At 59.0% G+C, this 26,682-nt stretch overlaps 1 protein-coding gene across 5 annotated transcripts in view; it reads left to right on the top strand.

Moving 5' to 3' along the window:
• CASZ1 (castor zinc finger 1) overlaps positions 1-26,151 on the top strand; it is a 150,100-nt gene extending 123,949 nt beyond the window's left edge. For 3 of the 5 annotated variants that reach the window (XM_063104829.1, XM_063104827.1, XM_063104830.1), the window contains 17 exons: positions 2,168-3,002; positions 4,072-4,140; positions 5,680-5,770; positions 6,588-6,752; positions 7,886-8,058; positions 8,304-9,169; positions 11,566-11,701; positions 11,877-11,940; positions 13,163-13,317; positions 13,471-13,593; positions 14,541-14,879; positions 16,413-16,611; positions 17,522-17,693; positions 19,579-19,730; positions 19,890-20,031; positions 20,607-20,909; positions 22,747-26,151. In XM_063104829.1, coding sequence (XP_062960899.1) covers positions 2,168-3,002; positions 4,072-4,140; positions 5,680-5,770; positions 6,588-6,752; positions 7,886-8,058; positions 8,304-9,169; positions 11,566-11,701; positions 11,877-11,940; positions 13,163-13,317; positions 13,471-13,593; positions 14,541-14,879; positions 16,413-16,611; positions 17,522-17,693; positions 19,579-19,730; positions 19,890-20,031; positions 20,607-20,909; positions 22,747-23,825 — 5,063 coding nt within the window. In that variant the 3' untranslated portion in view covers positions 23,826-26,151. The remainder of the gene's footprint in view (positions 1-2,167; positions 3,003-4,071; positions 4,141-5,679; positions 5,771-6,587; positions 6,753-7,885; positions 8,059-8,303; positions 9,170-11,565; positions 11,702-11,876; positions 11,941-13,162; positions 13,318-13,470; positions 13,594-14,540; positions 14,880-16,412; positions 16,612-17,521; positions 17,694-19,578; positions 19,731-19,889; positions 20,032-20,606; positions 20,910-22,746) is intronic. The other 2 variants (XM_063104828.1, XM_063104831.1) reach the window with 2 other exon arrangements.
• The last annotated feature ends 531 nt before the right edge of the window (positions 26,152-26,682 follow it).

Here is a 26,682-nt window from a genome sequence, read left to right as displayed (position 1 = left end):
GGGAGCTCTGCGCAGCCACATAATTATGCATATAAGATATAAACAGAGCTGTTTAATTATCCTTCGCCACATCAGTGACAGAGTAATTAACAAACATTGCAAGATCAATGAGGAAAAGTGTGACCTTCAGTTTCCTCTGATAGGAAAAGCCCTTGCCGTTGCCAGACGCAAGGTGATTGTGCAGGGCCCGAGGAGAGGAGAGGGGCACGACAAGGGAGGCCCAGCTCTGCCCTGGGCTGAGGGGAGTGGAGAAGGCCTTGCCCCTGCCTCCTTCCTTCCAGGGGGATGCCAGAAGTTGGGATTTGACTGCCAGGCCTCTGCCCTCGGCCCCCCATCTGGACCACCTGCTCAGCCCCAGGCACTAGAGACAGCCCTGCAGCCCTAGCTGCCCACCATGGGCTTGGCCCCCAGGCTACCGTCTCTGGGCCCTGGGACTCAAGAACGCAGGCCTCTGGGCTGCCTGTGGGACCCCTGCCTGGCCCCCTCCCTGCTCTAAGCTGCCTGCCCTTCAAAGCCTTCTGTTTCTCTGCCATATATAGCGAGAGCTCAGCTGCCTCCAGCTATTTTTAGCCCCTTTGCCTGGTCCCTGAGCCACCGAATCCAGCAGCCAGAGCCCACTCCTCCCAGGCCAGGCCCCCAACCTCATGTAGCTTGAGGCCAGGACAGTAGCTGACCTACTGGCCCTGCCCCACCCCAAGAACAGCTGTTGGTTCCTTGAGTCACTGCCCCCCCTGGTTACCAGGTGGCTGCCTAGGACTGTCCTCTCCTCACCTAGTGGGGTCCCAGTCCCACCATGACAGCTTCCTTCCCCCTCCAGGAGCTTAGAGCCTCTCTCTGCACATCCTGCCAGGTCTCCTCTCCTGGCCAGGCCCAGCCCTGCTCCATCAGCCTGGGTCCCGCCACGTTGAGTATGCTCAAGTGTGCTGTACCCGAATGAGAGAACTCTGGGGTCTGTGTGAGGCATCCTCTCCCGTGTGTACCCAACCCCAATTCAGGGCATAGCCACAGTAGGTGTTTAGCACGTGTTCAGCACGTGTTCAGTGAAGGAATGAGTGTGATTGTGTGCACTGGGGAGTCGCGCTTCTGCTGTGGTGCAAGGCTGTGTGGAAGAGGTATGTCTGAAGCATCAGGAGGGGACCAACCTCCTCCCATCATCCTGAGACTTGTCCTGGGGAGCGGGGCCTGGGCTTGGGGTGTTTGTGTATGTGCGTCTGTAGAGTTCGGGAATGAGCTAGGGACGTGAGCTTGTGAGAGTTCATGTGAATGAGAGGGTGTGTGTGTGTGTGTACGCGTGGTATATGGGAGTGTGTATGCTTGCGTGTGTGCGTGTCACTGTGGAGAAGTCACTCCAGGGTTCTTGGTGTGCCCTGGGTTGGAGGTGGTGGGAGGATGGATAGGCCCCCTCAGGCTCCCTGGGCCAGCCTCTCCTGCCCACCCTGGCTCCCACTGTCCCCAGGTGACCCACCCTTGTGTGTGTACACCAGTGTGTGGGAGATGACAGGGACCTCTCAGGTGTCATCTATGTCATGAGTCTTGGCCAGAGTGGGGGGCCCTAAGAGTCTGAGTGGGCACACTGCCATGCTCAGCTCCAATGTCTGGGACCATTGGCGACCTGGGAAGGCCAAGAGGCCAGGTCCTGGGGAGTCTTGGGCTGAGCCTTCTCTGCCCAGGGATCCACCTGTGGGGGTCAAGGAAGGTGCAGCCTCCCTCAGTCCCTGGACTGCCTCCTGATTGCCTGGCCACGAGCCCACATCCTTACCTGTTCTCGGCCCCCTGATCTCACCACCAGTCCCCCAAGAGGCAGGTTGGGATCTGGCCTTACTTCCAGTAAAATGACTTCTCTTTCATATTAGGCCAAGGCGAGAGAGCGGAGACATTTATGAAACTTTGTTTAATGTACTGAAAAGCCATCGGCCAGAACATTTAGGAAATTGATTTTCCTGGCATTGATGAACTCGTTTTATTTTACCCCAGTATTAATTACTTTTTTTTAAAACAAATTAATTTAAGAGTCGTAAAACCTAACAAGTGAGCCAAATGTCCATAGATCATGTCCTGCTTCGCCCCCCTCCCCACACTGGCCCCCTTGCTCTATGGGTGGGGGGGCCTCCTGTCCCTTCCTCCCCTGATCCCTCCCAGAGGTGACCCGCCCCTCCTCCCCCTGTAGGAGAGACTTCCTCGCTGCGGGACTACGCAGCCTCCACCATGACCGAGTTCCTTGGCATGTTTGGCTATGATGACCAGAACACAAGGGACGAGCTGGCCAGGAAAATCAGCTTCGAGAAGCTGCACGCGGGCTCCACCCCTGAGGCAGCCACCTCCTCGACGCTGCCCACCTCCGAGGACACCCTCAGCAAGCGGGCACGCTTCTCCAAGTACGAGGAGTACATCCGCAAGCTCAAGGCCGGAGAACAGCTCTCCTGGCCGGCCCGCGGCACCAGGGTCGAGGAGCGGGCCAGCAAGGAGGTGGCGGGCCCCCTGCCTGGCCTGCGGCTGCCTAGCAGTACAGCACACCTGGAGACCAAGGCCACCATCCTGCCCCTGCCGTCACACAGCAGCATCCAGATGCAGAACCTGGTGGCCCGGGCCTCCAAGTACGACTTTTTCATCCAAAAACTGAAGACAGGCGAGAACCTGCGGCCCCAGAATGGAAGCACCTACAAGAAGCCATCCAAGTACGACCTAGAGAATGTCAAGTACCTGCACCTCTTCAAACCTGGGGAGGGCAGCCCCGACATGGGCGGGGCCATCGCCTTCAAGACAGGCAAGGTGGGGCGTCCCTCCAAGTACGACGTCCGGGGCATCCAGAAGCCAGGCCCCACCAAGATTCCGCCTACCCCCAGCCTGGCTCCTGCACCCCTCGCCAGTGTGCCCGGTGCTCCCAGCGCCCCCGGGCTGGGGCCCGAGCCACCTGCCTCCCTGTCCTTCAACACTCCTGAGTACCTGAAGTCAACCTTCTCCAAAACAGACTCCATCACCACGGGGACCGTCTCCACTGTCAAGTAAGGTGCTCCCCACCCCATTGCCACCCCAAGCCCCCCTGTGAAGCTCACACTTGTGGACACGTACGCTGCTCACACCTTACGCTCATCCACACACATACCCAGGTTCTCACACATGCGCTTGCACTCGCACCCAGAGGCACACACCCACACGTCTACTCCTGCACCTACATGACTGCTCACGTGCCCCCAGATGATGCTCATGCTCTGTTCATGGACCAGCACGCTCCACACCTTCCCGTGCACCTTGCACGCTCTGACACAGCCAGGGTCTGAGTGCACTGCTTGTCTGCCGACATGTAGACTGGGGATTCCTGCAGCCCCCACGTTCCCATGACAGGCTTCCTCTGCCTGGTGCCACAAGGGCCAAATGCAAGCTTGTGGTTGGCTGAGAAAGCCCCACCCTAGGGTGGGGGTGCTGGGGCCTGTGCTCAGAGCCTAGGCCCTGGGGGAGGCAGGAAGAGAAGGTAGGAGGCTGGGGGTGCATATGCCCTTTCAGCCTTAACCCAAGGACAGGGGAATGGCCTGGATGGTAAAACAATCAGTCATGTGGGGAAGAGCTGAGACCCTTCCCAAAAGCCCTTCCCACTACTATACCAGTGCAGGAGCGCCAGCAGCAGGTGGGTCTGTGAACCTGGGAGCAGATCCAGGCAGCACCTGCTGCCATGAGGGTGAGGGGCATTTCCTGCCCAGCACACTTGCTAGGGCTGCCCTCCCTCTCCCCTGTGTTCCTCCCTGGGGGGCCTGGCACCCCTCCTCAGCCAGCAACCTCCCAACTTTCCCTGTGTGCTGAGGGGCCAGGCCCAGCTTCCAATGCTTTCTACCCAGGTGAACTCTAGGCTGGGCCCGACCTGCTCAAGTGGCCTGTCCTTGCAAGAGGTGGGCTGCCTGGACCTCTGTCAGGCTCTGCCAAGGGACTTTCTCAGTCCTACCCCGAGTGCTTCAGAACACTGCAAAGCACAGGAGAGAAGGGCAGGGCCCCAGGGCAGGGAGCTGCCCGAAGGACATTCCTGGGGCCCAAGGCCGCCCCTGTCCGCTAATCGGCTGTGCCCTGTGTGTGTCTCACCAGGAACGGATTGCCCACAGATAAACCAGCTGTCACCGAAGATGTAAACATATACCAGAAATACATTGCCAGGTAGGCCCCTGGGGAGGAGACTGTCATGGAGAGAAGGTGGGGGAGCCAGGAATGCCGCCCAGTGTGTGACCACAAGGGCCACAGTGTCTACTCCTCCACACCCCACTCACTTCTGTCCCTAAATTCCCCTGAGGGGCTGCCCTGGGCGCCCATTTCAGAGCCCCTGCCCTTTTGGCATGGTCCAAGCCCCACAGTCCTTAGCAGCTTGTACCCCAGTAGAGCCAGGGTGCAGCTAAGGGCAGGGCCCCTCTCCACAGCTGGCCTGGGTCCTGCCCTTCCACGAACCTTGGGTAGGGTGCAGGCCATGGTGGAACTATCGGGGATGAGAAGATGTGTGGGCCATCGTCTTCTCTGACGTGGCCCCGCAGGCAAGGCCCTGACACCACCCCACGCCAGACCTGCCCCTCTGCATCCCGAAGACAGTGGGACTGCAGGTAAAGGATCTCACCTCAGGTGCTTGGTGGGGCCGCACGTGGCAAGGGCTGTGCCCCTGATTCTGGATTCCCATGGATCTTCCAAGTTCTTCCTGTCCCTCTCTGTCTCTACGCCCCTCATCCTTCTCTGTCTTTTCAGCTTTGTTCTGCTCCATCTTCTCTTTATTATCATTATTATCATTATTATTAGTACCTCAGCAGATGGCTCTTTTGGCAGCTTTGGCTTAAATATTTATTTGCAAATGGTTTTCCCCCTTACGGTAGTGGTTTCTCTCACTCTCCTGCAATCTCTTGTCCTCCTTGGAGGGGACAGGCAGGCTGAGCAAACCATTTCTCCACAGTTGTCATGCCGCACTCTCCCCAGAGTCGCCTCCCCAGGGCTGGCCATCACTGAGGCTATGAGAACCACGTCCCAGCAGCACCGGGGCCTGGAGAAGGAGCGGGATTTTCTGGGAGGTGGGCAATAGCCAAGCAGCACAGGGCTCCTGGCTGCGGAGTTGGCTGGAGAGTGAGCTCCCTGCCTCGGGAAGCCAAACAGATGCTGTGCTTTAAAAATTCATAACTGCACTGTTTCAAGTGTCAGGAAAAGCCCAGCACAGACAGCCCTTTAACACCTCTCAGCACCAGAGCCCTTCGCTGGCCCAGCCAGGGTCCCCAGCACCTGGCCAGAGCTGGGCAGAGGGTGAGCAGGTTGGGGCTGGTCAGGCAGCAGCGAGGCCACCGTGGGGGCTCCTGCCTTGCCCTCCCATCCCAAGTCTCTTCCCCTGTCTGTCTCTACTCTGACTTTTGGCCTGCTCCAGCTTCCTCCCCCTGTTGGGTGCCAGGCCTCTGTGCCTCACCTGGCACTCACTCCCGGGGCAGATGCTGGCAGGCGTGCAGCTCAGTGGGTCTGGGATTCCCAACAGGCCCTATCACTAGCCCTGGCCTTCCTAGGCTCTGCCTCTTCACCTCTGCCCTTCTACATCCCCACACAGGGCACAGGGCCCTCTGAGCCCCAACAACACTGCCCTGGGGCACGGGCAAAGAAGAGGCGGCTGCTCAGGCCGAGGGCCCTAGAAGAGTCCTCTCTGGGTGCCAGCCTGACCCCACACCCTCCTCTCTTCAGGTTCTCAGGCAGTCAGCACTGTGGCCACATCCACTGCGCATACCAGTACCGTGAGCACTACCACTGCCTCGACCCCGAGTGCAACTACCAGGTACAAGCAGTACAGCACTGGGCCCCGTTTCCCCCCACCCTCCAGCACAGTGTGGAGGCTCTTCTTGCAGGTGGAACAGGGGTGCTTAGTTTTACTCGGGCCACCTGAACCTAACTTGGGCAGGCAGAGAGCCCAGAAAAGCAACCAGCCTGTCCACGTTCCCTGATCCCTGCTGACAAAGCAGCCAGTAGGATCTGGAGCCATTTACATCTAGTGACAATAATTCAAGCACCCTTTCATGGAGAGTCCACCCTGCACCAGGGGTAGTGCCAGTCAGCCTGTGCACCTGACCTAATTCACTCTTCCCAGTGGCTTTATAGTGTTGGTGTTACTGCCCCATTTTAAAGATGATAATATTGAGGTTCAGATAAATCATCGCTTATGTCCAAAGCCACCCACTGGTGAATGCAGAGCCAGTGAATGGGGTGGGAGTCCAGGCATCGTGCACCATCGTGCGCAGGGAGCCTAGCCTGGCATGGCTTGTGGGTGCATTGGGCAGGATGAGCTGTTACCCATCAGAGCCCCTGCCTCCAGAGCCCAGCCAAGTTCATCTTCTGCACTCCTGGGCATGGCTGTTGGGAACCTGGCGGGAGGTCAGAGAAGGGTCTGTGGTTCTCAAACCTTTGGAATTGTTCCCTCCGAGGGCCAGTGTACTGGGAACTGGCCTTGGGCAGTCTGGGCTGCCCCAACCCCAAGCAGGGTTATTTATAGGGAGACCCGACAGCCCTGGGGCCAGCGCCTGGCTCAGGCATTCTTGGCACATGGGGGTGGGGGAGTGGGGGCAGGCTCCTGCCAACTCGGTGCTCCCTCCCGGCAGAGGTTCACGAGCAAGCAGGATGTGATCCGGCACTACAACATGCACAAGAAGCGCGACAACTCCCTGCAGCACGGCTTCATGCGCTTCAGCCCGCTGGATGACTGCAGCGTCTACTACCACGGCTGCCACCTCAATGGGAAGAGCACGCACTACCACTGCATGCAGGTGCCCACCTGCCTAGCCATACTCAGGGCGGCCTGCAGGCCGGCCTTCCTCAGGCCCAGGCTGCTCCAGGGCCTCAAAGTCGACTCCAGCTTGGGCACCCCCCCTCCAAACCCCCCACTCCCAGAAGCAGGGCTGCCCCAGTGGGCAGGGACCCTAGTTGACCAGGAGCCTCCCCTTCTGCCCACCCAGGAAAGTGATGGCAGGAGAGCCAAGAGTCCTGGGGGCTTAGGCCTGGGCAGTGTCTGGGGGGCCAGGGCGGGGCCTTCCCCATGGCCATACTTGGTGTGGGTGAAATTCAGTGAGCTGTTTATACAGACCGACATTTTTCAGGCTTTAACACCAAGAGCAGCATTGCAAATGATTCCTGAGGAGGTTTTTGTTTAATTCTTTGTTTTAATGCCACACTGAGTCTGGGCTTTTTCAAGGTGTCAGGCCCAGGAGGAGCGACTTTGGGTTGCAAATAGCAGCCGCCGCGCCTCCCCCCAGTATGTGTCAGGGGTTGTTATGGCCTCTGTGAAACAACCTGGGCCTTGAGGAGAGGGGGGCCCACCCTCTGGGCTCTGAGATGGTGCAGATACTGGCACAGCCCAGCCTTCGAGAGTGTTCAGATTCCACTGGTTTTTACTCAATATGGCAACGTTGCCTGCCTGGCCCAGCCAGGGTGGGGGGGGTGGGCCCCATGCCCAGGAACCGTCCACTAAGCAAATCTCTGGGCTAAAGGTGACCTCCAGACCTGCAGGGGCCAGCCCCTGCCCACCACCCTGAGGGCATTCAAGGTAGCAACATAGATTGGGACTCAAAACCCAACTCCTGCAGCATGCGGCTCCCTTGCCTGTGCTGGAAAGTGTCCAGGGTCTGTGATGACAGCCCTACCCTCAGCACAGGCAGGGCCAGCGCCTGGCAGGTCTCAGTTGCTCCCTGGTGGGGCAGAGGGGTTGGTTGTTAAGGGTCTTCTGCCTCGGTTCCTATGTTGACCTTCTGAAGTCCCAGTTTGATATTTAGAGGTGCAGAAGCTCGCCAGGGCAGGGAGGTCCGTCACCCAAGGCCCCGCCAGCCCAGCCAAACCCAGCGGCTCTGAGCTGGGCCCAGGAATACCTGAATCAGCTCCCTGACTGCCCTTCTGGTCCGTGCAGGTGGGCTGCAACAAGGTGTACACAAGCACGTCAGACGTGATGACCCACGAGAACTTCCACAAGAAAAACACCCAGCTCATCAATGACGGCTTCCAGCGCTTCCGAGCCACTGAGGACTGTGGCACGGCTGACTGCCAGTTCTATGGACAGAAGACCACGCACTTCCACTGCAGGTGAGCAGGGCCCAGCTGGGGAGTCTGCCTGGGCTGGAGGAGGGATGGAAGGCAGGGAATCAGGCCCATGGGATGGCTCAGGGCCCTGCCCCTCTGGGGAAGTAAGGATGGGTGTTGAGGGCTGCTCAGAAGCCCTGCCTGAGCATCCATCTGGGGGGCCACCCTCCCGGGGCCACAGTGGGAGTAGGGCAGGGCCACCCCAGCCCCCACAAGGCCCCACAACAGGCTCCTGCCTTCCCGTCCAGGCGCCCCGGCTGCACGTTCACCTTCAAGAACAAGTGTGACATCGAGAAGCACAAGAGCTACCACATCAAGGATGACGCCTATGCCAAGGACGGCTTCAAGAAGTTCTACAAGTACGAGGAGTGCAAGTACGAGGGCTGCGTGTACAGCAAGGCCACCAACCACTTCCACTGCATTCGCGCCGGCTGCGGTTTCACCTTCACCTCCACCAGCCAGATGACCTCGCACAAGCGCAAGCACGAGCGCCGGCATATCCGCTCCTCCGCGGGCGTGCTGGGGCTGCCGCCCTCGCTGCTGGGCGCCAAGGACACGGAGCACGAGGAGTCCAGCAACGACGACCTCGTCGACTTCTCTGCCCTGAGCAGCAAGAACTCCAGCCTGAGCGCCTCTCCCACCAGCCAGCAGTCCTCTGCGTCCCTGGCCGCCGCTGCCGCTGCCACCGCCGCCACCGCCGCCACCACCGAGGCCGTGCCCAGCGCCACCAAGCCTCCCAACAGCAAGCTCTCAGGGCTGCTGCCCCAAGGCCTGCCCAGCTCCATCCCCCTGGCACTGGCCCTCTCCAACTCAGGCCTGCCCAGCCCTGCGCCCTACTTCCCCATCCTTGCTGGCCGCGGGAGCACCTCCCTGCCGGTAGGCGCCCCTGGCCTCCTAGGTGCCCTGTCGTCTGGGGCAGCAGCTTCGGCAACCCCTGACACACCTGCTCTGGTGGCCTCGGGAGCTGGAGATGCGGCCCCAGCAGCTCCTGCCGCTGTCCCAGTGCCCCCTGCCTCCATCATGGAGAGGATCTCTGCGAGCAAGGGCCTCATCTCACCCATGATGGCCAGACTGGCCGCAGCTGCCCTCAAGCCCTCTGCTACCTTTGACCCAGGTGAGCAGGCTGGGCCCTGTTCAGGAAGCAAGCACCTTCTGGACCACTGTAGCTCCCTGGCCTCAGGTTGCAGAGCAGAGCAGGGCGGTGTGTGGACAGGGTATCTGTCTGGTCCCTGCACCCGAGTCTTCTGCCTGCCAGCCCCCTTCTTCGCCTGCTCTTTGCCTCCATCCTGTTTATTTCCTATTTGGGGCCCCTGGTTCTGGTCTCCCCACCCCAGAGAGCTCTTGCTTCTGTTTCCCCATCTGTGGAGTAGAGCAAAACTCCCTGCCTGCTAGGCATCTATGCATCCATGGGCTCTTCTCACCCTCCCACATCTCAAGTCCAGTCCCTGATGAGAGCAGTCCCATGGCCCCAGCCTCTTTAGGGGCTTCTCCAGCTGGCCTGGCAAGGGACGGGGGTCCAGCCCTGTGGCGGGGTGGCCACATCCATACCTGGACAGCCCCTCAAGGCCAAGGGTTGCCCTTCCAGACTCTCCCCCTTAGTGAGTGATGCCCAGTGGAGCTTTTTGCAACAACAGGAACCTTCTGTTCTGCACTGTCCAACATGGCAGCCATAGCCACATGTGGCTATTGAGTGTTTGAAACTGGCTGGTGTGAGGGAGAGACTGGATTTTAACTGTAATTAACTTAACTTTCAATAGCCAGCTCTGGCCAGCGGCTGCCATTCTGGACAGTGCAGGGCTGAGCCTCGGTCCCATCTCTGTCTTCACTCTGGCTCCCTATAGGGAGCGGTTCCCCTTCCTCCCTTTCTTGCTTCTTTTTTTTCTGTAATTTCTTAAGTTTTCGGTTCTTATTTTTTATGCTGTTTTGCTCTGGTTTTTGTTTTTGTTGGTTTTTTTTTTTTTTTTTTTTTTGTCTTTTCTGTTTACCTAGCTCCTTTTCCTCTGCTTCCTTACCCCCATCTGGGTAATTAGTATTTGTAATTAGTATTGAATTTTTGAGAAGCATTCTGCTCACGTCTGGGATGTGGCTCACTTCTTTCATTCATTCAACAACCACTGCTACTTGCTGGGGGCAGCTTGCTGGGTGCTCACAGAGAGGCAGGCACTGAGCCAGGAGCAGGCAAAATGACAGACAAGAGCCCGGCCCGGTGGAGCTGATGGAAGAGTGGGGATGGTCTGTCCCTAGGCATATAGCTAGGAAGCGGTAAAGTCAAGACTCAACCCTTGACCCTCAGCAGTCAGGCTCCTGGGCTCTGCTCTGCTCCCATTTGAGATGTCTCAGAGCCAGCCAAGACCGAGGGTCCCTGCAGCCCAACTCGGGGCTCTGCCCAGACCTCCCAGAGTGCTGCCAGTGCTTGGCAGCGGGGGCTGGGCCATGTGTTCCTGGGGACCTTGGGCAAGTGACTTTGGGGAGCTATTGCACTGTGGACTCCTGAGGTCTGAAAACTCTGTCGTGTCCTCAGTGGGACGAGTGACCCACCTTCCTTCCAATATGGGAAGGGTCCTGCCCTGGCCACGCCCCTCCAGCCAGGTGCCTGCAGGCTGGGGCAGGGCCCACTCCAGGGCCACACTGGGCTTGGTGGCCAGACTAAGTACTTTCTTTTCATTAGAAAAATCTCCTTCCCCCAAAAGAAAGGTCAAGTGAAGTTGGGGGGGAGGGGAGTGGATTTCCCTTTATTTTTTAATAAAATGCCACTGCTGTCTGGCTGTCTGTGCAGCAGCTCTCTGTCGGCTGTAGTGCCTTGGGGCAGATTAATATTTCAGTCACTTGGGGATTGTGGAGAAAGGCTCGGTGGACACGTTCCCGTCAGCAAGTTCTTCTGACCCGCTCCGCTTGGCCTCCCGCGTCCTCTTCCTGCCCAGCTCCTACCCGGACCCTGGCCACAAGTTGGCCGGCCGGGCGGGCTGGCCTCGTGTCCCTGCCCAGGACAGCTTGACGGGCGAGGTCACGCAGTTTGAACTGCCCTGATTGGCTGTCAGCTCCCATAGCCCTGACACAGCAGATGCCCTTCCTGGGCATGCTCGGTGCGTGCAGGGCCGTCGCCCGGGCAACCGCGGGCCGGGGACCTGCGGAGGGGCCGCTCCCAGTCCAGATCTGCCACTTTTCCTCAGCATTAACAGAGTCTTTAATAAAAGCCTAAGCGGCAGCCCCACAAATTGGCTGTGACAGTTGGTGGAGAAAATGCAGGGCCCCCGCCCCCGCCCCAGCGCCCTCCCCAGCCTCCCGCCCTGCTCCAGGAGGCCCTGAGCCACGACAACTTTGACATAATTTTGCAATAATTATCACTTGAAGAATTGCCACACGGGGGTAGGCGTCGCAAGCGATCACATCAGCGGGGAGGACCGCTGACCAGCAGCCAGGCCTCCCCGGGTCAGCCAGGCCTGCCTTCAGGGGGCATGCGCTTCGTGCCGCACAAGCCCCCCATGACGCCGCTTCCCTCCCTCCGTGTAGGAAGCGGGCAGCAGGCCGCCCCCGCCAGGTTCCCCCCGGCCCAAGTGAAGCAGGAGTCCAGTGAGAGCGCTGGCGCCCCGGGCCCCCACGAGGCCTCCCACGACCGCAGTCTGGACCTGACTGTGAAGGACCCCAGGTGAGGCGAGGCCAGGAGACCCCCCACACCGGCCGGCCGGGGCCAGCACCCCTCGCCAGGCTGGTGCTCCTGCCTGGGCAGCTGCAGCAGGCAGGGTCGCGGCCCCGGGGTCAGGCGGGAGGGCTGGGACCCTGCCTTGTCCCACGACTAAAGCCCCTTGGTTTGTGTGTTCCAGCAATGAATCAAATGGCCACGCAGTCCCCGCAAATTCATCTCTTTTATCCTCGCTTATGAATAAGGTAAGCACCATCCATCACACGCCTCCTGTCCCCCACCCGGAGAAATTAAAGCTGTGCTGGGGGGTGGGGGGGAGGTATTTGTTTTTTAATGTTTTGCCTCTAATAAGATGAGTTTGTACCATTTAAATTTTGAGGCTATTTTTCATCGGATATAATTTCAGAGCCACTGCTTACAAATTAATTTAATGAACTGGCTGAAGAAATATATTCTAGCCTCTGACACCTTTTTCTTCCCTTCACATGGAGGGCTCCAAAGCTTTTCCAGAGCCCTCTAACTTCTTTCGCTCTTAGTTATTCGTTTTATTTATTTATTTCATATATTTTTTGTTTGTTTAAGAAGGGGTGGGGGAGGGGGGACTAAAGTGGGAGCAAAGCATCAATTTCCACTTTTCGGGTTGAGTAATGGTCTTGGACGCCTTCCGGAGAGGTCGCTCCGGAATATTTATTTTAAATAATGCAGGGTCTTTGTAAATTATACATCATCTCAAATATATTTTTCCCCTTCACATGATAAATTTGGCTACAGCAAGATTAATTTGGTTACTGTGCACAAGTGACCGTGTTGAGAAGAGAGCTGGGCCGGGCCGGGCCTTGCGGGTGGGGGTCCCAGCTGGGCCCTCGGTGGGGAAGGTGCTTCCTGCTGCCCCAGGCCCTGCCCCCTTCTCTCCCTCCCCTGCCTGCTCTCTTGCTGTCCTTTTCCCTCCTGTGGCTGCTGCCCCCACACCCCCTCACTCCTTCCCGCGGAGCTTTTACACAGACGCCCCTCCCTGCCCACAGCCTGTCTTGACGTCCCCCCAGTCTGCCTCCCCGCTCCTCCTTTGTGTGCCTTCTCTTGTTCTCAAGGAATTCATAGGGGTTCCCCCCATCCCTCCTCCCTCTGCACTTCTTTTGAAAACCTTCTGGCAGGAAAATAACCAGGGAGCCGCAAAGTCTGGGGAAAGATGGGCTGCAGTGCGTGCCCTGAGTTGCAGCCCGGGCTTGAGTGATGGGTCCTCGTGGCACGAGGCATACGTGGAGCAGCTGAGAGGCCTCGCAGCTCCCTGGGCTGCGGCCATTCAGAGAGGGCTCTTCTGTAGCTAGAGCCGAGTGGGGTCGGGCTGTGTTCTCTGCTCTCAGCACCACGGTGCTTGGGTCAGTCACGAGAGGTCTGGGCAGCTAGAGCTGCCACTGCTCCCTCTGTCCTGAGGCCCCCGAGCCCCAAGCTTGGCGTCTGTCCTCGCAGATGTCTCAGGGCAACCCCAGCCTTGGCAGCCTGTTGAACATCAAGACGGAAGTGGAGGGGAGCCCCGCCGTGGAGTCCTCGCCCTTCCTGGGCAAGGCTGTGAAGGCGCTGGTTCAGGAGAAGCTGTCGGAGCCCTGGAAGGTGTATCTGCGCAGGTGAGGGGCTTACTGGGTGAGCAGGGGAGGGAGAGAAGGGCCAGGCAGCTGGCCATGCCCACCCATCCTGGTGGTCAGCGCCCAGCCCCACCACCCATCCTGGCCACGCCAGAGCCCCAGGCTCTCTTCTAACCAGCTGGCTCCTCTGGTTAGGTTTGGTACCAAGGACTTCTGCGATGCACAGTGTGACTTCCTCCACAAGGCCCACTTCCACTGCGTGGTGGAGGAGTGTGGCGCGCTCTTCAGCACCCTGGACGGGGCCATTAAGCATGCAAAGTGAGTGTGGGTCCTGGGGTCCCACTTAGAGCCCCATTCATCCCAGCCTGGCTCTGGGCAGGTGGGGCTGGGGGCTGCACAGGCCTCTAGCCGCCCTCTAAGCAGGGCCTGAGTGCAGTTCCCACCAGACCACAGATGCTGAGCTGGCTTCTCAGAAGGTGCTGCTAGAAAAAGGGGGTCTTCCAGCCAAGTTCTCTTGAGCCCCTGCCCAGGCCCCACCTTGAGGCCCTGAGTAACAGCTGCTACTGCCACAGGTGCCCCCTGCAGAGCCCAGCGGGGGAGACTCAGCTCTTCCTCCAGGGCAGGGACCCTAGATGAAGGCCTTTCCAAGCCACGGTATTATGTCTCCAGATTCTCTTTGACCTAATGATAATGAAATTGATTTGTAAATCCCGTTTAGTAAAAAGTAGCAAGCCTAGCCGCCTACTTGTCATTGAACTCAGAACTTGTAAACATTTAAAATAGATCTTCATCACTGTCTAAGCCCCGGATCAGGCTTTTCTCACCACGGAGGCACCTCCAGCTGCTAGTCTGCAGAAGAGCCTACTTTGAATACTGAGAGTCCTACCTTTAAAGCCTCAGAGCAGGTTCTGGAAGGAAGGGGCTTCGTGAGGCAGGGCCTGCTGTCACACACACACTATCTGGGTGTAGGCAGGAGCTAGGGACAAAGGAAGGTCACAAATGGGGAGATGGAGTTAGGGCCAAGCCAGGAGCCCAAGTTCAGAACCAGAGAAAGCAGCAGCTTGCTCTCAAGTCCTTCCGTCCTGGAGGGATCACGGGAGACCTCCAGAGCCTGGTGCTATGGACGAGGTAGGGACACTGGGCCCCCAGGCTTGTGACAGGGTCCTATGAGACACCCTCCCAAGGCGTGCCAGCCAGGGAAGGGCTGACCTGCTCAGGGGCCCCCTGGACTCCCCACCTGAGATGCCTCCTTGTGCCTGTCACAGCTTCCACTTCCGGACAGAGGGAGGAGCCGCAAAAGGGAACGCGGAGGCCTCCTTCCCAGCCTCGGCTGCCGAGACCAAGCCTGCCTTGGCCCCCTCATCCCCATCAGCGCCTCCCGTCACCACGGCCGCGGCTTCCTCTCTGGAGGGGCCCGCTCCCAGCCCAGCCTCTGTGCCCTCCACCCCCACCCTGCTCGCCTGGAAGCAGCTGGCTTCCACCATACCCCAGATGCCTCAGATTCCAGCGTCAGTGCCTCACCTGCCCGCCTCGCCCTTGGCAACGACCTCTCTAGAGAACGCCAAGCCCCAGGTCAAACCCGGATTCCTCCAGTTCCAGGAGAAGTGAGTCCCTCGATGAGCCGGGAGTCCTGTGTCCCCTGCGTGTCTCGGGAGTAGGTGCTAGCAAGGGCAGCCAGGAGGCCTGCCCCTCACCTGCAGAGTTAGCACTGGCTGTCCCCAGTGTCTCTGGGACATGGTCATCGGGCCACGTCCTTCTAGCCAAAGATGCTATTGCTCCTACCTCACTGCCTGTTCCCGGAGCAGGCCAGCAGGGGTCGTGGAGGTGGTGGTGGTAGCGGCCGCTGTTCCAGCAGGGCCAGTGGTGGTTCTGCAGGGACCGGCTTGGATGGGCTGGGAGTGGTGGTCCTCAGAGGACATTTCCTGGCCTGACATGGAGGATTGCGACTCCCTCAGGGCCTCCTTGTTGGCCTCCTCTGTGGCTCACACCCATGGCTGAGTCTCCTCAGGGCACACGAAGTCACAGGTGGGGCGAGGCGGCTAGGAGCCCCTCCAGGCCCACACCCCTTTGCACCGTGGTTTGAGCTCTCAAGGGTGGCAGGGACCTTCCTCACTGGATGGTGATGGCTCCTTGCGGCGAGAACGGTGACTTTGTATCGTAATGTGTGCGGCTTCCTGTTCTCAATAAAAGTAATAAATTGGATTATTTATACCGCCTGAGTGGCAGCTGTCCTCCCTCTCTGAGCACCTGGGGCTGCGCCCCCCGCACGGAAGGGGGCCGGTGCTCCTCTCCATTCCTCCCCCAGCTTCCCGTCCTTCCCTTCCCTCCCCAGAGTGGCAGCCCTCTTCATACTCTGGGCCAGGTCAGAATTGCCACCATGGGTCCTCTGTGGGGGACCACAGTTGTTGCTCACCCGAGCAGAAACTGGAGCCCAGCACCCTCCCATGCCCCTCTGCGCTGCTGCACTGGCCCTTCTAGCCTCACAGGCAGGCCAGCCACAAGGGGGTGGCCCAGCACTTTCCCTCCCCTCCCCACCAGCCCCTACCACTGGGCTGGCCTGTGAGGCTCTCTGAGCGGGTGGGGACCCTAAGCTGACCCTGGGGAGCCCTAGCAGCTGTGAGCCTCAGCAGGACCTGACACCAGGCGTACGTTCCCACTTGCCAAGGCCCATGGTAGCAAAGCTTCCTGGTAGGGCTGCCCACCCATCTGCAGTCTGTCAGTCAGCCATGTCCAAGGCAGTGCCCCTGTCGTGCCAGCGAGGCCCTCGCTGGCATCCTGCCAGGGCTGGCAGCACCATCCCTTATTTCCACATCCAAGAAGTTACCACAGCCATCCTTATCTATAATCCTGAGGTGTGGCTGTGGAAACTACGTGTCCCAGCATGCAATGCTCTGGGCACCCCGCACATTGCCATCCCTGTGCACCATGCAGAGCTGCCAAAAGGAGGCAGGAATGCATGCTGGGATCTGTAGTCTCCTCCGGCTGGATCGTCCTGTTGAGCAGGGCAGCCCAGGGGCCATTCCTCTTGATTGTACCCCTGGTGACTGGGGAGTGAACCCCAACACAAGTGAAGTTAGGACACTGGCAGGGAGGGCTTGGGACTGCCAATGACCTTCTGGGCTGTGGTTTCCTTCCAGTGATCCTTGCCTCGCGACGGACTGCAAGTATGCCAACAAGTTCCACTTCCACTGTCTCTTTGGGAACTGCAAGTACGTCTGCAAAACCTCTGGCAAGGCTGAGTCCCACTGCCTGGACCACATCAACCCCAACAACAACCTGGTGAACGTGCGAGACCAGTTTGCTTACTACTCCCTGCAGTGTCTCTGTCCCAACCAGGTCAGTGTGGTGGGGGGGACGGGGGAGCAGGGAGGCGCAGAGCCCAGGACAGGCTCCCCCTGGCAGACACTCCATTTCTCTCACCCTTTTTAAATTGGCCTCCACCAGACTCTGGAACACACACTGTCTGCCCCTCAGCCCCTGGAGGCCCCGGGGCAGGGGTCAAGATTGGCGCTAAATTGGTGAGATCTGTCATTTCCATCCCAACCCCAGTGGTGGCTAGATGCTGGGCAGTCACTGCGCACTTGGCATCATTCTTGCCCATCCTGGAACTAGCTATGTCCCTTCTCCCAGAGGACTAGATTTTTTAAATAGGCACATTGGACAGATAAAGAGATAGAACTTTCCATGCCCAGACAGCAAGGGCAGATGGGATTCACCATAAAGGCCTGCCCCCAAGACTGGTAGTCTGAGCTTAGGTCTGGGCAACAGGGACGAGTGCTAGGATAGGTTAGTGATGTCTGCCCTGGATATTGGCAACAGGGACGAGTGTTAGGATAGATTAGTGATGTCTGCCTAGGTCTGGGCAACAGGGACAAGTGCTAGGATAGGTTAGTGATGTCTGCCTTGGATATTGGCTACAGGGACGAGTGCTAGGATAGATTAGTAATGTCTGCCTAGGTCATGGGGCAATAGGGACAAATGCTAGGATAGGTTAGTGATGTCTGCCCTGAGTATGGGATTAGAAAGGGATCGCAAGGTTATGAGGTGGGATGTTTTAGGAATGTTTTGGGAATGACAATGGGGACATACTGCTTTTTAACATATGAAAAGTCTTTACGAGATTGTGATTCTGATTCTGAGCATGAAGAACACATGTGCAAAGAGCCCACCAGAGCCCAGAGGCGTGGGCAGGCAGGAACTCATGGAAGTCACCCATGTGTCCTGACCCTCCTGTGCCTCCCTGCAGCACTGTGAGTTCCGCATGCGTGGGCACTACCACTGCCTCCGGACTGGCTGCTACTTCGTGACCAACATCACCACGAAGCTTCCATGGCACATAAAGAAGCACGAGAAAGCTGAGCGGCGGGCAGCCAACGGGTTCAAATACTTCACCAAGCGCGAGGAGTGCGGCAGGCTAGGTACCTAAGGCCAGGGCTGGGCATGGGGTCTTCCAGCAGATGCCAGGCCTGTGGCTCTGGCCCCTGAGGCCCTGATGGCCTGGGCCACCTCTCCTAGTACCCATTTTCTGCCCCCTACATCAGACTCCATGTTTCGTTAAAAATGTCACAGGACAGGCATTGTCAAACATGTCAAACAGTCAAAACCCAAACAGCCCAGGAAAAAGTGTGAGGGTAACTCAGAGCATTCCCCCTCCACCCCCAATACAAACTCCCTGGGACGTCATCATTGGCATCCAGGGTCTTGGCTTAGTTCATTTTTCCTTTTCTTGTCAAGAGGGCTTGCGGGTAAGCCTTAGGAGTTCCTGAAATTCCTTGCCCTGGCATCTCTTTCCATGACTTTAAATATGAGGTTTTTGTCCAGAATGAATCATGGTTTGTTCGCTCATTCATTCATTCATTTATTGAGGAACAGATACATGCTAGGCTCTGTGCTACTGCAGAGGGTGGTAGTGGCAGTCGTGACAGCAACTAAGATTTTTTTGGGTGTCCACTGTGTGCTGGCACTGGGCTTGGTGCTGGGGAATCTGGTGGGGGACAGTCAAGTACATCGTGGACTCACCTAGGGCATCTGTGAGCTGGAGAGATCCAGGAAGGAGGTGTCTGTGGGTCTGGGAAGAGGAGGCCACAAAAGGCCCTGAGCTTGGCCACAGATGCCTCAGAGTTAACTCTGCTGCTGAGAGCTGAGCCCCCAGCAGGGTAGCCGCCCCAGCTCTGGAACAGGGCCTCCCCTCTGAACTCACTGGCCCGAGCTTGCTGGGGACACCTGTGAGGGCTCTAGGGTCAGCAGGCAGAGGGCAGAGCCCACCTTCCTGCCTCAGAACATTGCCATATCTTCACGGGCCTGCAGATGTGGGCAGGAATCTCCCCAGGAATAGACTGGAAACTGGAGGGCAGGTGGAAGCCGGGCAGGCTGGGCAGAGGCAACTGGGCTGCAGGCAAGGCCTGTTGTGACCAGGTGGTCATGGCAGCAGGGTCTGGGGGGTAGTGGGGGGAGCACTGCCTGCTGCAGACTGGCCCTTCCATAGGTGAGATACTCAAAGTCAACTGGCAGAAAAGAAAGGAAACACACCATTCTCTCAAGTATTAATTCAAAAATGATCCATGGCTGGGGAGAGGGTCGGTAACCATGGCAGCAGATGTCAACACTCGGGGGCCCATGCTGTTCCTGGGCTCAGTTTACAGATGTCAGGGTGTCCTGCAGTTGCCGTTATTTACTCAACTTTTGGTGTTTTTCGTGGTAGCTGGGTCCAAACAAAGCTGGGCATGATGTAAGACACCTGGCCAGCCCGGGCGCCATGGTGACAGGCAGGCCTTCACCTGCCCTTGACGGTACTGTTTCAGTCCTGCCCCTGTGTTTGTTCACAGGCCGGAGCGGAGCAGAGGTGGGTGGGGCAGGGACAAGGCCCACCAGCCTTCAGCCATCTCAACAGGGCCTGGGGCAGACAGTACCCAGGATCCCCAGCGGAGATATGGGGACAGGTGGCTTGCTGAGATGTGGCTGACCTAGCAGACAGTGTCCATTAGGGTCCCATGCCCTGGAGCTGTGGACCTCTCAGTGTGTGGGGGTAGGGATGGGGGCCAGCCCGATGTCACACGCCTCCATGCTAGGCCGAGGGGAGGCCCGAGTTTGGACAGCCCTGTGGCCTCGGACTTCCTGGGGGTGGGTTGGGGTGCAAGCCTTCCTCCTAGGAACACCACCTCGGGAGAAAGTGCCCTTTCCCCAGACACCATCTGCCTCGTTGGCCACATGTTCCCCCTGCCCAGAACAGTGCCCAACTCACACTGGATGCCGGGAGCGTTGGCCAGCTGGGGAGGCTCACGCCAGGTGGGGCTGTGTCCACAGGCTGCAAGTACAACCAGGTGAACAGCCACTTCCACTGCATCCGGGAGGGCTGCCAGTTCTCCTTCCTCCTCAAGCACCAGATGACCTCTCACGCCCGGAAGCACATGCGGAGGATGCTGGGGAAGAACTTCGATCGCGTGCCCACTTCCCAGGTGAGAGCCGGAGCAGGCGGGCCGCCCCTCTCCGACCCTGACCCAGGGCCCATCCCACCTTACTCCCAGGCAGTGGGCCATGTCGCTCGCAGCGACAGCCTGCCCCCATGGGCAGCACAGCCCCAGCCAGCTTCCTCAGGGACCTCCGCTTCATTTCAGGGACCCACAAGCCTGATGGACACTGAGACAGATGAGTACATGGATTACACCGGCTGCAGCCCGGGTGCTGTGTCCTCCGAGTCGTCCACCATGGACCGCAGCTGCTCCAGCACTCCCGTGGGCAACGAGAGCACCGCGGCAGGTGAGCGGCTGGCAGGTGCTTCTGGCCGGGCCGGGCCCCGCTCCCGAGGTCCAGCGCTGCTTTGTCCATCTTGGGACAGAAGGTTCAAGGTCAAGTGGCCTCAAAGGAGGACAGGCCGGTGTGTGGCAGAGCCAGCTGATGTGTGGGACATGGATCATGGAGGCCACCTCCTGCCACCCTGCCCACTTCCCCAGCATTCTGCCCTTCACTCTGGCCTCCAGGAGAGGAACCTGGGCTTGTCCTCTCTGAGAGCCGCAGAGTAAAGCAGCACAGCCCGCCGGCCAGAGTGGCAGGTGGGCAGGGACCCAGCCCCGGCCCCTCCTCAGGCCCTTCGCCCCCGTCTCCAGCGGCCTCCAGCCGGGCTCTGCCCAGGCCCTCCCCGCCCCTGCTCCCGTCTCTCTCCTGCCCCTCCTCCCTGTCTTGTGTCACACCTTTCTGCTCATCTGTCCACACACTCTCATGTCACACTTGCTTCTGCCATTGGGTTTCTCATTTTGGTTCTTTTTGTTTTTTTGTTTGTTCTTTGTTTTGTTTTTGTTTTTGTTTTTGTTTCTGCTCTTCTTCATCCTCTCCAGGCTGCCCGGCTCCTCCTCCTCCTCCTCTTCCTCCTCCTGCCGCCGCTGGTGACGAGGCTGCCCACGTGGCTGCGCCGCCCCCTCTGACTCCACCCTTCTCCCCGGTGGCGGCGCTGCGGCCGGCCCTCCCCCCCCTCCCATGCCTCTTCTCTCCGTCCTGTCTCTCATACTCTCTGCTCGGTGCCACTCTCGGAGCCAGCCGCGGCCTGGCCCACCCCAGCAGCAGCCCGCCCAGCTTCCCGCCCGTCACTGCCACTCCAACTCCAGTAAAAAGTGACGTCCCCCTAGTGCAGGACGCCGCAGGTAACTTGCACATGCCTTCTGACCAGTGTCTGTCGCCCCAACCAACCCTCAGAGATGTGGTCCAGACCTGACCCTCTTCTGTGGCCAGCCGCCTCAAGGACAGGGGCCCCCTGCATCCTCACAGCCAAGCACTCCTGAGCCCAGAGAACCTAGTCTGTCCCAGGGACATCTCCTTGTGGCTCCTGCTCAGCACCAGGCAGGCCAGGACGTTGCTGCTAGGGATTTGCCCCTTCTCAGCAACTGGTCAGAGCCCCAGAAATGACCGTGCCTGCCCCACCCCCAGATTCCCATGGATGCCCTGTGGAGCCTGCTGTCCTTGGCGCTGGGCAAGGCAGAGCCTGTCACTTCTCTCAGGAGTTCACCTAGAGAGAAGCAGGAAATGCTCTCGGGAAGGTTTGCTGGTGCCCAAGACCTACCTGCCCAGATTCAGAGGGTCCTGATGCTAGCCTGAATCCCACACCCACACCCAAAGCTGGTGCCCCACAGGGATGGAGTCTGCTGGCCCCTGTCCCTTGGGTGTGGATGTCACCCTAGCTCTGTCTCTTCCATTTATTCTTGCCTCACGTGACTGAGCACAGGCATCGGGCCAGGCCCCAGGGTCTGAGGCAGTGAGCAGGGCCTGGGCCCTACCTCCTGGAATTCAACCCACTGAAAGTTCTGTTGTGGGCACAACCAGACAGAGCCCTATGGCTCCAGACCCAAAGCAGCTGCTCCTCACCCACTTGGATTTCCAGGCTTAAGACACCTGCCCTTGCCCACTGCCTGGGTACCCCCACCCCAACACAGTCCTCAGTTTCTCTTCATCAGCTAAGGATGTGTGACTGGGCCTGTTCCCCAAATGGGCAGTGCAGACAATTGGTGGGCAGAATGGTGGCTGGCTATTCAAGGCAGGCTCAGAGAGGCCAAGCTGGGCAGGCATAGGGGAGAAGCCCAGAGGGTGCCTGCCACCCACTCTGGGTAGGGCTGGGCCTGAGGTTTCTCTTTTGTTGTTTCGGAGTGGGAGGGGGGTGCCAGGACCATCTGCCTCTTCCCCAGAGCTTGTGCCGCCAGCAGGAGGCTGGGCGTCCCCTCACCCTGCAGCCATGGAAAGGGGATAAAGAAGCACACCGTGGCCTTGATGATGGGGCATCCAAAGTCCTGCTAAGAAGGCTGAGATCAGGGTGGGCACAGATGGGTGCCCGTCCCCCAGCTGAGCCCCTGCTCGGTCCTGGCCCAGGCAGGAGGCTCTGAGCAGGGAGGACAGGGGCATCTTCGTGGCCTGGGCCCTCAGAGCTACCCTCTGCCAACCTTCTAGGGGCAGAAAACCCCAACAAGACCTTACAGAACCTTGTACCGAGGAGAAAGTGTTCCTTGTACAGGGAATTTCAGCCCCGCACGGCCCCGGGTACTTGGCATCCCCACTGCTGCGGATAGGCAGGTCCCCTGCACAGACAGGCGGGCAGCGGGGAAACTGGTTAGCCGGCGGGAAAGGAGCCGGCCTGTCCCTCATTAGAGGCAGGCGTGTGATGGCGTCCTGGCCCCTGTCCAACTTGGGTGATCATGCTCCACCGACCCAGATTCCCCCTTCAGCTTCAGTTAGCGCCAGGACATGTCCTCACTTCCCACCCAAATCGGCCAGGAAGCGGCCACCACACCCCCCCAGAGCTGGTTGCTCCGCCACCCCAGCAGTGCCTGGGCGGTCGTCCTGCAGGCGTGGGATGATGGGGACGCCTGGGCCTCCCCAGCTGCCCTGGGGGAGGGGAGTTGTCTAAATGCTGCCCTCTGGCCACCCCCCCCCCAAGGAGGGGGGCGCTGTGTGGGTGTGACCCTGGGAATGACCTCCCTCCGCCCTCCCCAGGGAACACCATCTCCATGCCGACAGCCTCGGGGGCCAAAAAGCGCTTCTGGATCATTGAGGACATGTCGCCTTTCGGCAAGCGGCGGAAGACGGCCTCGTCCCGCAAGATGCTGGACGAGGGCATGATGCTGGAGGGCTTCCGGCGCTTCGACCTCTACGAGGACTGCAAGGACGCGGCCTGCCAGTTCTCGCTCAAGGTCACCCACTACCACTGCACGCGCGAGAACTGCGGCTACAAGTTCTGCGGGCGCACGCACATGTACAAGCACGCGCAGCACCACGACCGCGTGGACAACCTCGTGCTGGACGACTTCAAGCGCTTCAAGGCCTCGCTCAGCTGCCACTTCGCCGACTGCCCCTTCTCGGGCACCAGCACGCACTTCCACTGCCTGCGCTGTCGCTTCCGCTGCACCGACAGCACCAAGGTCACGGCGCACCGCAAGCACCACGGCAAGCAGGACGTGATCAGCGCCGCGGGCTTCCGCCAGTTCAGCTCGAGCGCCGACTGCGCCGTGCCCGACTGCAAGTACAAGCTCAAGTGCTCGCACTTCCACTGCACCTACCCGGGCTGCCGCCACACGGTCGTGGGCATGTCGCAGATGGACTCGCACAAGCGCAAGCACGAGAAGCAGGAGCGTGGCGAGCCGCCCGCCGCCTCGCCCGGCCCGCCCGTCAGCCTGGACGGCTCGCTCACGCTGGCCGAGCCGGGGGGCTCGCTGCTCTTCCTGCAGACGGCCGCCGCCGGCCTGGGCCTGGCGCTCGGCGACGCGGGCGACCCCGGCCCTCCCGACGCCGCGCCCGGGCCGCGCGAGGGCCCCGCCGCGCCGGCCGCCGCCGCCGCCGCCACCGCCACCGCCGGGGAGTCGTCGCAGGAGGACGAGGAGGAGGAGCTGGAGCTGCAGGAGGAGGAGGCCGACGACGACGACGACGACGACGATGACGACGACGACGACGACGACGACGACGACGACGACCTGCGCACCGACTCGGAGGAGTCGCTGCCCGAGGCGGCGGGGACGGGCGCGCGGACGCCGGCCCTGGGCAACCCCGGCCCCGCGCCCGCCGCCGCCTCGCCCTGACCGCCCGCGCCCGTCCCCGTCCCCGTCCCCGCCGCCGGGCCGGCCTCGCGACGGCGTCAGCGCCGCTCCCCGTTTTGTAAGAAACGCTATTTATGTGGGAAGCTCCCTCTGTGCAGAGCGCCACGTTCCTTCCGCTCCCGGGTGGGCCCCGCCGGTGCTTCCGGACCCCGAGTCCGTCTCAGGACAGAGGCGGGGACCCCTCTGGTGCTCCGGGGCGCCTCGCGCCCGCCCCCCGCCCGGAACGCGCGCAGCTCGGCGGCTGAAGGACACGGGCTGCCCGAGGCCCCTTTTCTAGCTGGAGTTGGGGATCTTCTTCAGGGAAACAGAAGGTGCTCTTGTCCGGGGTGGGAACCAGGAGCGAGGGTCCCAGGGCCGAGGCGGCCGCAGGTCCCCGCCCCACGACCACGCCGCGGGATCCCTCAGTGCTCAGGACCGGGACGGCACTGGGGCCACCGGGGGCGGCTGGCACCTGTAGTCTGGCAGGGCCTCCCATTCATGCAGCTAAGACCCTCCCCTCCTGCCCAGGGAGAGGGCGGGGCAGAGAGGGCCGTCAGCACGGGTGACACTAACGGGACCGTCGAGGAAATCTCATGGAATTAGTTCCACGGCCGCCCCGCCACGCGCCAGGGCCTGGCTGCTGTCTGCCCCCCAGGGCTGGGTCGGGTCTGTTTGGTGACTCCCAGGCCCCAGCTTCCACCCCAGTGAAACGGAGGCTGTGTCCAAAAACAGAAGAGCAGCCGGCAGGATGCTGGGGACCAGGGCTTGGGGGTCTCAGCCACCCTGGTGGTGCAGAGAGGAAGGATGCGACTGTTATTGGCTTTAATATCCAAAATGGAAAGAAAAAAAAAAAGTTGTACAGTATTTTTCCTGTAAAGGTTATTATTCTACATAGAACAAAAAGAAAAAGGCGGGTAGGAGAGTGCAGACCCGCCCCGGACCAGCCCTGAGGTTGGAGAACTGAGTGCAATTTCTCCCGTGGGTTTCGTTTAGCATTTATCGTAGGGGCCTTAGCAGTTCGAGGCTGTCTGTCTTCACACTAGCACTGATGGGAGCTGCGTGATTCCAACTTTTAACTTGAATTTTGTAGAGACAAGAAAAAAGAACTCTTGCTGTTGATACAAGTTTGTAGTTAATTTAACATTTGAGTTTTTCTCTATTGGTTATGCGTGTGGCTTTATAGGGTTGTTTTTTTTTTTTTTTTTCCAGTTTGTTTCAATTTTATTTTGTTTGGGATGCTTCTCTGCTGGTGCAGCCCATCCACACTTGGTTCTTTTTTTTTCTCAAACATCCCCCCTTCCTGGAGCCAACGAGGCCACCGAAGCCCAGTGCAGGGCCACCTGGTAGACACCTGGCCAGAGGCTCTGTGGCCCTCAGGGACCAGGGGCTGATCCAGTCCCCAGTGAGGGCAGGCTGCCTGAGGCCCCTCCTGTCCACCTTCTCTGCAGTCCAGGCCACCAGCCGGTGTCAGGTTGGGCCGCAGGGAGAGAACAGGCCCAACGGGAGATGGAGGGGTGGGCTAGAGGCTATTTCCAAAGCCCCCTCCCCAAAGGTCTCCAAGGGGAGCCTGACCCAGCCAGGGGGCAGTGGTTTACTTTTTTTTTCTTTCTTTTGTTTGTCCTCTTGGCTGCCCGCAGCCGGAGAGCCAGGACCATCTGAACTGGCGAGGGAGCGGGGAGGGAGGAACGGTCAGAAGGTGTACCCTGTTCACCAGGAAATGAGTTCTTCCCTAAACAGCCCCACCAGAGCCTCCCGAATCCTGTGGGCACCACGTGCTGCTGCTGAGCATGCGCCCAGACTCCGACCTGCCGCAGAACCAACTGGTGTGTCTGTGCAAGGAGTTTTGTAAAGGAAAAAAAAACACACGAAACATTTTTCAATGTAGCAAAATCAAACAAAAAAAAAAAAAGAAAAAAGAAGATGCCGACAGTGCGAAGTCTAGCCTTTTGTAACCTTCATATTGCACACTAGGACTATAAGCCATTGCTAGCTCATTTTGAATTTTAATGTGTAATTTTTGTTTTATTTTCTTTCTGTGGGGAAAATAATGCTTGATCCACCAATGCTCTTTTTAATGTTTTATAACTATGTATGTGTATATATATAAATATAAAATAATATGTATGCACATATGTGTGTATATATCTATATGTATATACATATATAGATATATAGAGATATATAGAGGTTTTGAGACAAAAAAATGCAGAACGTGAAAACCGAACTGAACAGCGTGTGCTCTGATTACTTGAATCTGGTCTCCTCGGCACCTGGTTATTAAGAACTGAATATTTTTCCACTTGAATTTAGTGCTATTAGAAATTTAATATATGTGTTTTATTTATTTGATTTTTTTTTTTTTTTTTTTGCATGACTGATGCAAGGTTTGACATTTTCACTCAATAAAAACTGGAAAAAAAAATCTATCAAGTTATCTTTTATTTTTAAAATCACCCCCGAGCGGCTGGCCCTGACCCAGCTGTGTGGAGTGGCACAAACACGGCCAGGCTCCATGCACCAGTGGAGGGTGGGGAGGAAGGAGCTGGTCACCCTTCAACCCTGGCAGGAAGGAGGGACAGACCAGTTTTGCCCTTGGGCATCGGGCCAGGTTCTCCCAGGTTGCTGGGAACAGATGGTGGGGGGCTCAGGCCCTGCCCAATGGGAAGGGTGGCCTCCTCCCCCCAGCCCTGCCTGAACCCCTGCTGGAGGCTCAGGAGCCACCCGCAGCACATCTGGTACTGAAGCGTTGGGTGTCAGGCAAAGCTCCGAGGCCTGCCCAGGACCCCAGCCCAGCCCACCCGCTCCTCTCCCAGCCAGGGCTACTGGGCCAGCACTTGGCAGGGCCACCTTTCTGCCTCCT

Source organism: Cynocephalus volans, chromosome 8 (assembly GCF_027409185.1).
Source record: "Cynocephalus volans isolate mCynVol1 chromosome 8, mCynVol1.pri, whole genome shotgun sequence".
Taxonomy (NCBI): domain Eukaryota; kingdom Metazoa; phylum Chordata; class Mammalia; order Dermoptera; family Cynocephalidae; genus Cynocephalus; species Cynocephalus volans.
This window is presented reverse-complemented; position numbering and strand designations above follow the sequence as displayed.